Genomic DNA, 10,864 nt, shown 5'->3' on the forward strand with positions numbered 1-10,864 from the left:
GGCTGTGCAAAAATTATTCTTAGTTTATAATATCAATAGGACACACTTTTTAAAAAAGTCTTCCTCCTGCATTTCTGGATGAACATTCATGGTCCTGGAGAAACAAAGGAAATTTCAAAAAAGGAAATTTTTTAAATCACTATGTAGAATATCTGCTGCAGAATCACTCTATAGTTCTTACTATACCCAACTCTCAAATGAGAGGGAGTGAGAATGTAATTTAAAGAGGGTGAAAATCCAATAAATCACTTTTTATAATAGTCAGCAATATTACAACTTCACATTCACATTCTATGGTTATTTCAGGCCTGCCTCAGATTAAAAAAAAGTCTGATTTTGAATTACTGTAATTAACTGCAAAAGCTTGCTGATTTGTTGATGCAAAATAATGTCAATCATTTTCATAAACTTGTTAGAAACTTTGTAAATAAAGAGGAAAAAATGATATAAGGAACAGAAATTCACTCTTTGTCACCAGCTTGCTGTTGGCATGCAGAGAAAGGTGTTGTAAGGACGGACATAAGCAAAAACCTCTCCCTGCCATCATTAGCGTAACATTCTAAAACAGTGAGCCATATCTTGTCACAGGGTGGCTGTGAAAGGGAGTCTATTTTACAGCTCACCCTGAAAACTTACTAAGTCTGGAAGGAAGGAGGAAAGGAAGGAAGGTGTGAAAAACTGAGTTTGCTTAGAAGCAGAGTAGGTCAAAAAATAGTTTGGAAAGCAGTGGAGAACGAAAAGAAAAATCCCTCTTGAGCTGAATAGCTGCAGGCACATGCCATTAATTTTAGCTATTAAAAAGTATTTTGAAAATCTTCACTCTTGCACAGATTTTTCTGAAAGTATCAATGGGACTTTTTCATTCCAGGGTACAAGCAGCACAGTCTGGCCCTAAACAGAGAATATACAACCCATGAACATTACTGAAGTAGAAGTGCAGTGGACAGTAATTTCACTATCAGTGTTAGGTATTTTCACCTTAAATGTGAGCTGCCCCTGCAGCATTACTGTGTGCATTACACGGTACTGCCTAACATAAAAACCATATTCTGCAAACAATATTCAATCCAGTTCTCCTTACTATTGGAAATCGGGAGGGAAAGAAGAGTCATAACTCTCCCTAAAAGCATTGACCAGTTTTCTACAGTAGGCAATGGCATAACTGGTACAAAACTCGGCTCTTGGTCTGATCCTACAGAACAGAGAATTGCCCTATGCATGTTTGAGGAAAGTTGAGTGGGATCAGGCTCTTTAATCGTTTCAGCAAGAGATAAATCAGAGCTGTAATCTCAAATGCAAATCATTTAAGTATTCATTGATACCTGTCTTGCAGCAGCTGTAGAGGGAATGAAAAAGCTGCTGCAGTAATGGTCTAAGAGCGATCTGAGACAGAGCACACAGGCGCTGCCCAGGGCTGGGGGCACAAATGCAGTTATTGTTTTGTACTTCTCATTTTCTGTGCATGTTCAAGGTTCTAGCTATGCTTTTGTTTTACCAGAACACTAAGGACACTGAGCTGTCATTCTTTCTATAAAGAAGTCTGATTCAGCATTTGTAAAAGATGTAAATTAATTATGGAATCTGGCTTTACCAAATTGTAGCTATGGTTCAGTAATTTTATTCCAGGATTGTTTTCTGGTAAGTTTTTTTCTTCTATTAAAGGAAATTTGTTAACAAGGCACTGAAATCAACATTTTCAGCCATTGAAAGCATAACCTTTTGTCACAAAGGTCTTTATGAGCATTCCAAATACAACATGCAGCTCAAGCATAGGGGATCAAAAGCCCAGGAACTGCTGCAAAGAAGCACAAAACAGTCTGGGGCTCAACTCTGCTTCTACTGTGGTCAGCAACAGAGAGAATGAGTCATTTTTCTCTGCTAAAATGCTTCTATACTGCAACCCCTATCTTACAGAGGTTTAAGTCAAATATTGGTCTAGAAGATAACACTACCTTGGATACGGAATTCTCGCAAAAGGCAAGAAAGGATCAAGGCACAACCACGTCAGTTACCAGTGGGCAACCAGAGTCTGGGTTGTTTGTTACAAAACATTAAAGCAGTAAGAATTTGACCATGCTTCCATCAATTTAAAATGTTCTGATAGATAAATATTTTTAAGATCTGTACAACAGGCCTTCTATTTAACAATGAATACATTTCAGGCTAATGTGCTGCCAAGCTCCAGCTCTCTTTCTAGCAGCTGAATTCTTGGATAAAATCATTTTGCAGGGTATGAGCAATGCAGTTCTGAAAATAGCATCACTGCAAAATGAAAGATGGCAAGAACCTCTATAATGCTGATTTATTTCAATGAAATTTCATCTTTTATGATTAGTATCTATTTTGATGTTTTCAGCTGAACTTTCATGCTTAAAAAAAAACAAATCTATAGAATTTGTTAATTCTGAGGCACCAGAATAAATACCTAGGAGGGAAACAAACAAAGAAATTGCCCATTCACAATATACATCATAAAATACATAAAACAAAAAAATGCTTTGTGGATCCAAATAATTTGTATTTTTCATCACCACATTTGCAGGGACATTAAAAAAATAATAAAAAGAGAAAAAAAAACAAAAACCCACCACACAATCAAAAAAATCCCACCAAAACACCAAAATAAACACCACCAATCAACAAGCTGTTTCACACTTAGAATAAGTATGTTTCCACTACAAGAATGGATTGGAACAACACTCTTGAAAATATCAGTGGGTTTAAGCATCTTGCATAATGCTCAGCACTTAGATATGTGCTGCTGAGAAAACACTAAGAGGTGATATTGCACTCTCCTGATTCTAAGTAGATTACATTTTTTGGCTCTCTTTCCAACTCACTGATATGAAGGTACGCTTCAGTACTTTATTTTTTCCTAGCAGTGAATATTTTTAAATAGGTTGAGAAAAAAACAATTTTCAAATGAGAAAGAGCCTGATATTTTGTAATCCATTAATACAGCAGTCTTTTCTAATTAACATCAGCAGCTAAACTGGCATTCTTCTTTCATAGACTTTAAGCCGTAAATGGGATTTTATGCCTATGAGAGGTATCAAAATCCCTAAGTCTGACAGCAGAAACAGATGAAAAGAAAACATCATAAATGTCATCTACCTGTGGTCATTGGCGCCATACAGAAAGTGATGTTGAGACTAAGCCCAGCCACACTCTCAGCAGGACCTACACTTGTTAGGTCCATGTGCAGAAGCCAAAAATGTGAATGTCCCAGTCGTGCAAGCCCTAATTCGTATGACTCATACAGACTTCCCTGAGTTGTCCTAATGACACCAAAACAGTAAAGATGATTCATGCAAGTAAAAAATGGGAATACACAACTTATCTTCTAAAAATGTCCTGTCTGCCTAGATATAGATATATGTTCATATGTATACTATTTTTATCTTTATATTATCTTTATCCACCAATGTTTTAAACCAATTAATGTAAGTAGCAGATCTGTCTTGAATATAATATTTAAAGTAATGCATATGTACAGAAGAAGTGACTGAGGAAAATATGTTAAAAAATAAGGGAAAAAGAGAAAATGAGTGGCAGAGGAAAATTAGAGGAGGGATGAAAAAAAAAAGAAAAAAAAAGTCATTAAAATATATCCACAATGATGTAGCAATTACAGAAACAGTCCCACTGATTTTGAAAAGTTTCATCTATAGGTTTATAGAAATTAAAATATGCTTAGTTTGGGTTGGTTTTTTTTCTTTTTTTAATCGGTACAAACAGGTTTATTATCAGAAAGGAAAATGTGTCTCTTTATGTAGTACATTACTCACTATCAGTAACAATATCAACACATGCTGGGCCAAAAGGATACTTAGGAATTACAAGATATACTTAAGACTATCACTCTTGGTGCAGTATAGAGAAAAGAGAAGAAATAAACTGAGTCCTCTGCTATCACTCTCAGGCAACATACAAACGCTGTATATTTAATGGTATGTTTTTTCTGAAGCCTGTACAGATGTGAATGATAAATAAATATATATGGCTACAAAACAGAAGTGCTTTGCATACTGTGATAGCAGTAGTGTGACTACAGTGCCAGGAGTACTATATACTATATTCTCATCTAAGTGCAAAATATCTGCTGTGCTGCAGGTGTAATTGAAGGACCTTCAGTTGCTATATTAAAAGTAAGAACATGGTATCTTGTACCATGACAAACAAACAGATCCCTAACACATGGCACAATATATTATTATATGTTTAAATGGAATGCAATATGCATCAATCAGCAGCTAAGCCTAACAGCTCAGATCAAGATACGATTACTACTATACTTAAATAGTTTATTAAAGGACAGTCTTCAATATTTGCAGTGAAATATTTCAACACTGGAAGCAAGGAATGCAATACCACCTGCTCAGATTTTCAATGAAAAATTAATGCTGCCATTTCATACAACACAAACCTGCACCTGGAATTCTCTGTATTCTGCTGTGTAAACACATCAGGGCCTTTTTGCCTTATCAGAGAATTAAAATTAATCAAATTACTGAGATTCTATCAAACAGGCATTGCATAAACCTTCAGCATTTCTTGCTAAGAATTCTACATGCTTCTATATTATTATATTTGTGATAGGGATTTCTGAATGTTTCTTGTAAAAGTACATGTTAAAATATTTATTAATGCAGAAGAAACAGATGACTGAAGGAAAATTAATTGTACAGTAATGAGTTGTTGCAGAAATCACATACTCTATAGCTCTGAATGTGCACATTTTTCACACAACAGCTGGGAAACCCTGCTTCCTCAAACCAACTTTTTCACAAAGAGAAAAAAGAGATTGAAAATAATGGGGAGAAAGCAGGTAGCTAAGCACGTAATATCAGCAAACCTCCAGTTCTTCAATTATTCATATCCTTTCTTTCCTTTATTCTCTTCTCCCATGTTATTTTTTTATTCCTATTTTTAATATTCTTAATATATATTTTACATTAAGAGCATGTGCGTCACTTCTCTTTGTTCTTCCCCATTTGTAATTTTTAGTAAGAAATGAAACACTGCTGTCAAGTCTTAAAAAAGAATAGAAATATTGTTTTCTCCTTCACCTGTTACATCATTACTTTTTGCTAAGCGGCTCTCCCTGCATCAACCTGTTGTGTGCTGCTTTCTAAACAAACTGAGCCTTGCTTGCACTTTGATTCCATTCCAAAGGGAAAAGAGTACTCTGAAGGATGCACAGTTGCTACAGATTGTTTCCGCAATATTTCAATGGAATAACAATGAGAAAAATATAGAGCAAACAGCAAGGAGATTGTGCAGAACATGGAAATGTTGATGATTAACATAATATTCTGTAATACCTTATCACAGGTATAGTTATAAAGTTATATGTTTCTCTGATGTCAATTTCTATTACCATGACTGTCAATAAAAGTAAATTTGGAAGGAAATTAGCAAAAACAGATGGGGAGACAAAACCAGTTTTAAAAGAATATCACATACGTTAAAAAGCAATCTAGAGTTCTATTTGAAATGGTATATATTCTTTTTATATTATATTATTTTAATTTCACTGTGTTCCATTTTTCTTTCTCTTTTAAACCCAGAAAAATCCACTTAAAAGATAAATTGTAATTAGTTGTGTATGATAACCTTTTCAGCTCAGTGAGAAACCATAAATATCTGAGCTCAAAAAAACGTAAATACAGGAGTTTAAACACAAGAAAGCAATCAATTAAAAAGCCCTGGGTTGGTATTTTGCAACACTTGCTTCTGCATGGCACATCTTTATAAACTGCAACAGGAGAATGCTTTAAAAGGTAATTTTCCCTCCAAAGAAAGGTTGTATTTATTCAGTTTAGAAGATAATAAGTGGTTATTCTACACTTATCTTTGTATTCCTTTCATTTAACAGTGCGAGCATCCCTTTGAGTCTTTCATAATGGAACCGATACTCAGAACTGAATCCAATTATAACAACCTACCAGCAGTACTAATTGGTGAAAATGCATTGCTGGTAATTACTGCAAGGCATCCTTCTGCCCAGGATGAACGACACCAATAAATTCCACCCAGTGTTAAACAATAAGAAAAGACTACCATTAGCACTGTTTTTCTTATGTAAAATGCATTAAAGTGAGTCATCCACTTAAAAGTTACCCACTGGTAGCTTTAACCCAGATTCGGGAACTAAGGTAAGTGCTTCAAAAAACCAACCAAACAAAAAGAATATAAAAATAATGAGGTGAGAGAGAAGAACATGGAAGAAAACACGATCATACAGGGCTTTGTCGTGGACTTTTTTTTTTTTCCTATCTGTAGGCGAATCTTCAATATGATGTATGGGCTTCCTTTTGCCTTTCTTTTCTTGCATCATTATTATTTGATCTTTGCACTGCTCTGGGCAACACTTTCATGCTAATAATTCCGCAGTGCTTTAAATATTTCTATCTCAGGGCCAGGCAAGACACCGAGCTGCGTGCACCGCGAGCATCCTTCAGCTCTCGCGAAGGTATTTCTGAGAAGTAACGATCTGCAAGGCCAAGGCTGAAGAAAACAGATCTTCAGCTGTGGGGCTTTGAGCGTGCGAAAGCCCCTCCGGCAGGACCCAGGGTGCGGAGCCCCCGCAGCCCCGAGCCCCCGCGGCTGCGCTGGAGCCCGGCCAGGCAGGAGGGAGCCGGAGCTCGGGCTCGGAACTCCCAGCCCTGCCCGCCTGCCCCGCTTCCCATGCCGGCCGCGGAAAGACAACGAAATCCGCCTTCCGTGTGGATTTTAATGAAATTGCCAAAGTTTTCAGGTTTTCTTATAAACAATGCTGAAACTCCATCCAGGCTGGAATAACCTCCGTGGGAGGAAGGGGCGGACTCTGTGTAACTCGAAACTTTCTTCTCGACAAGGATGACCTGACGGGGTATATTTGGGAGCCGCTCCGGAGCGGGATTCCCAGGCGAAGCCTTCACCTCAAAAGTCCCGCCGCCGGCCGCCACCGGAGCTTCCCCCTCCCGGTGACCGTCCCGGCGGGACCTTCAGCTACCCTGACTCTTTCCAAAGCAAAAGCTGCCGAAAACCTTCAGTCTTTCCCGATCGTCACTTTCCGCCCGGTCTAACTTGATTTCCCTTTGTATTGTCACTGTCCCTGGCGCCGAGGAGCGCCCCCGCCCCGGCCGTGCCCCCGCCGCGGACCCCCGGACCCCGCTGGGACTTACGTGGTGGCCGAGGGGAAGGGTCCCTCCGAGGAGTGGTTCATCACCAGGGACTGGAAAAGTGTCAGGCTAAAGACCAGCAGCCAGCCAGCAGCCATCTTCCTGATCGAAGATCGATCCCCCTTCCCCAAGTCGGCGAGACGGCAATAATAATAAATTCAATTATCGTGTGTGGCGGTGCGGGGGGGGCCGTGGTTCTTTAAAGCCTCCTCCGCTCCCCCCACCCGCCCCCTCGCAGGAGGCGCAGCCCAGAGATGCGCGGAAAGCGGGAGCGCGGCCGAGGGTGGGGAGGAGGAGGAGGAGAAACGATGGAGATCTGTGGGTGGAGTGGGGGAAGAGGCGAAACAGAGAAAAGAGAGAGAGCGAGAGATACTCCACTCTCTGCTACTCCAGCAGCAGCTCCAGCTTCATCTGATCCGCCGCCATCAGCGCTACTTTTGTAACAGATCCTACTCTGCGTGTGTGTGCGCGCGTCCTTCCCCGATTTATTCCACTGATTGCAGAGCAGAAAGAGGAGGAGAGAGGCAGGCGGGGTGGCGGCTCCTGGAAGAAGAGGAGGGAAGCAGGGGCTGGAGTTGGAGACGCGCAGGTCGCTGCCGGCTCCTGCCTTCCCTGCCGGCAGCGGGGAAGGAAAGTCGGTGCGAGCAGCGGGGGCGGGCGCCGGGCCCTGCGGCGGCCGCGCCCCATACAAGGCTCCCAGGAACTCCCGGCCGGGCCGCCCCGGGGCCGCGCTGCCGCCGCCGCCCCGCCCCGCCCCGCGCAGCCCCAACGCTATTTTTAAAACAGCTTCGTGCCTTATTTTAATTCCAGCCCCCTCCTCCCTTCTCGACGGCGGCAGCGGCAGCCGCACGCAGCCCGTGTGCCACCAGTCTGGGCTGCGATTTAAATAGATATTTCATGGATGTATCTATAAATGCCGCTCTCCCCGCGGCCGGCTGGAGCGGAGCCTCGCCCGGCGCAGCGTCCCGGGCCCGCAGCGTCCCTGAGCGCCGCCGGGAGCCGCCCCCGGGTACACGGCCCGGAGTCCTCGGGCTTCGCCCCCGCCCCGCCGCATCGCTAACCCAGATACTCATTTCAGATCCCTCTGGAAATTCAGAGGACGCATTCCCTCTCCCCTCCTTTCGTTTGCCCATGTTCACGCACACCAGTCTCTGTGGCAACTATGCGCTTTCGGTATAAATGTAGAAAGTAGCCCAGTAAAATATTTCTTAGCTTATTTGTTAAAGCAGTTAAAAGTTCAGTGACAAATTGGATATTTTTTTCGATCTGCGGGTTGGTTTTGTTTGCTTTTTATTTGTATGTGCTTACATATTTATATTTTAATATATTTACTTAGTTCAACAGGTGAAAATGAAAGAGCAGATCCAGTATTCATTTTGTTTTCACTTCATTTGTATTTAAGGATCACATCTTGAATATATTAACTCACAACAATTTGTATAAAATAGGAAAGTGCTCATGTCTATTTTAAAGGTGGCAAAGGGATCAAAACTGAGATGCACAAATGAAAAAAATGAGTGCTCACATTGCCCGGGCTCAAAGCCAGCACGATATTTCAGTTGCAATCTGTAAAGCATGCAGTCACTCATCTACATTGTTTCTGGATTGGAGCTGGCACTTGGGAGCTGGTGGGAAGAACTCCCAGTTGTCTTCACCTATCCACCTACCTATAGGGACGTAGGGGGTTTGGATGCAAGTCTGAAATAGCATTTTCTAAAATGATTCTACAGCCTTTAGATTCAAACAGTCTGAAAAGTATCTACAGCTCAGCTCTTGTATGTCTCCATAAGCCTGACAGTTTTTCCACATGAAGTGGCTCTGCTTTGGATACTTACCTGTAACTGCTCACCTGAGCAACTCTGCTTCCCCACGGGGGTGTCAAGGGTACCAGCACAGTCACAGCCCTGTGGTACAAAAGTCCTGCTTCACATGAGATGTATTGTGAGGAGATCTGGGTAGAAAGATGGTGTGGGGTGGATTAAAGTCTCAGAAAAATGCACAGAGGAAAGGGGCTGGAGATGTGAACTAGCATAAGACCATGACAAATTTACTTAGATAAAGTAATTTACTTAGATATTGCTCCTCATTTTTGGGCTCTCACACTAAGAATAGCATGTTAACATAAATTCAGTTATGAACATGAATATTGAACAAAAATACTGATCCTGCTCCTTGATAGGACTCTGAAGTTTGGCTCAAGTCCATGCCTAAACTCTGCTGAGTTACCCAGACCCAGACGTTCCTCTGTTAGTTGTGCCCCAAAACACCTACAGTTTTGCAGTGGGCAACACAGTAATGGATTAACACTGGCAACACCCATCCAGAATAAAAAGGAATGCCATACCTGGCTCCTTCCTCACCTGAAGGATTGAGCATATGCCTATTTCTTCTCGGCAGGAAAGTGTTCATGTCAAATTCCCAGCAGTTCTGTCCCCAAGGGTCTGTTGAGCAAGCTGTGGGCACTGAGCTGTGAAAGAGGTGCTCTCCCAGGTGAGAACCCCCTGGAGTGGGCAAACAGAAACATGTTGACATGTTGGTGTGAGAAAGAGAGGATGCAACTAACTATGTAAACACACACACAGGAAATGGTTTCAGTAGGGTGAGAATAAGCAAGAGCACCCTTACTCACAGATACCATTTCAATATAATGCAAAGGAAGATCAGGAAGTGATAATGTAAAATAATAAATAGATAAGTAAAGGGTTACACAGGAATGTTCCTTTCATCATTCAATAATTTTCTGTAAGCCTACACTTCTGATGCTTGTAGATCTCCTTAGGGCAGTAATTAGCTGCAAATAGTTCCAGCAGTAACATGTGGCTAGCAATGGAGCTGTGCAATGCATGGGTTGGCTGACACCCCACCTAGTCCTGTAAGTTTTGGATTAATCAGTACTAATACACTGAACAGAAGCTGAAAATACCATGATTTAATAAAGAAGTATTCAAAGCTTCCAATCTACTGTGCCATTAACAACTATATAACAAGACCGTCTGCAAGTTAACAGTATAGGTGAATGCCTGTGGAGCTCGCTGAAACCCAGGGATGAAAGAGAGAAGTTGCCTACATGTGGCTCCAGCATGGAGGAGAAATACACAGGTTAGCTCCAAACAAGCTGGTTGAGGTGCAGAGGAGCAGCCAGGGCTGAAAAATGGAGCTTATCTAGGGATGTGGCATTCTGGGAAGGTCTGTGATAGACAAGTCAAGATCAATCCACAAGTTTTCAGGATTTACAAGTAAACTTGAACTGAAGCCCGGTTTTGAGAAAAGGTGGGATCAAATAACAGTTTTTCTGTAAAATAAGTAAGGCTGGAAGTCAGGTTTTGAAGTTTTACCTTTTTTTGAATCTGAAACTCAGGATCCAATGCTAGCCTGAAGCATGGGGAAGAAAGCAGGACTTACTCCATGAGCAATTTGTTATTTACTAATTGCCTAGTCTTTGGTTTACCTAATTGTTTATGGCTTAAAAATTCATTCATTTTCCAGGTATTTAATAAAGATGCAGAATGTTTAGAAATGGTGACCTCATCCTACAGCTGTGTATGGACATTAGTAACAGGCCTCAGATGAGTTCCCACTACCTTCAACAAGAGTGTAATTGACTTAAAACATAAAATTAGCAGAGTTAAGTTCCTTGATATGTCTTCACCCTCCCATAATGCAGAATAAAGAAAAGCAAATGTAGTTCCATCATGAAG

General features: G+C 41.1%; 1 protein-coding gene across 3 annotated transcripts in view; it reads right to left on the minus strand.

Moving 5' to 3' along the window:
* CACNA2D1 (calcium voltage-gated channel auxiliary subunit alpha2delta 1) overlaps positions 1 to 7,823 on the minus strand; it is a 361,220-nt gene extending 353,397 nt beyond the window's left edge. For all 3 annotated transcript variants that reach the window (XM_088054909.1, XM_088054908.1, XM_005526028.3), the window contains exon 1: positions 7,170 to 7,823. In XM_088054909.1, the coding sequence (XP_087911035.1) occupies positions 7,170 to 7,264 (95 nt within the window). In that variant the 5' untranslated portion in view covers positions 7,265 to 7,823. The remainder of the gene's footprint in view (positions 1 to 7,169) is intronic.
* Positions 7,824 to 10,864: the final 3,041 nt, after the last annotated feature.

This window comes from Pseudopodoces humilis, chromosome 5 (assembly GCF_049639895.1).
Source record: "Pseudopodoces humilis isolate 2021_Gansu_Grassland_sample_001 chromosome 5, ASM4963989v1, whole genome shotgun sequence".
Taxonomy (NCBI): Eukaryota; Metazoa; Chordata; class Aves; order Passeriformes; family Paridae; genus Pseudopodoces; species Pseudopodoces humilis.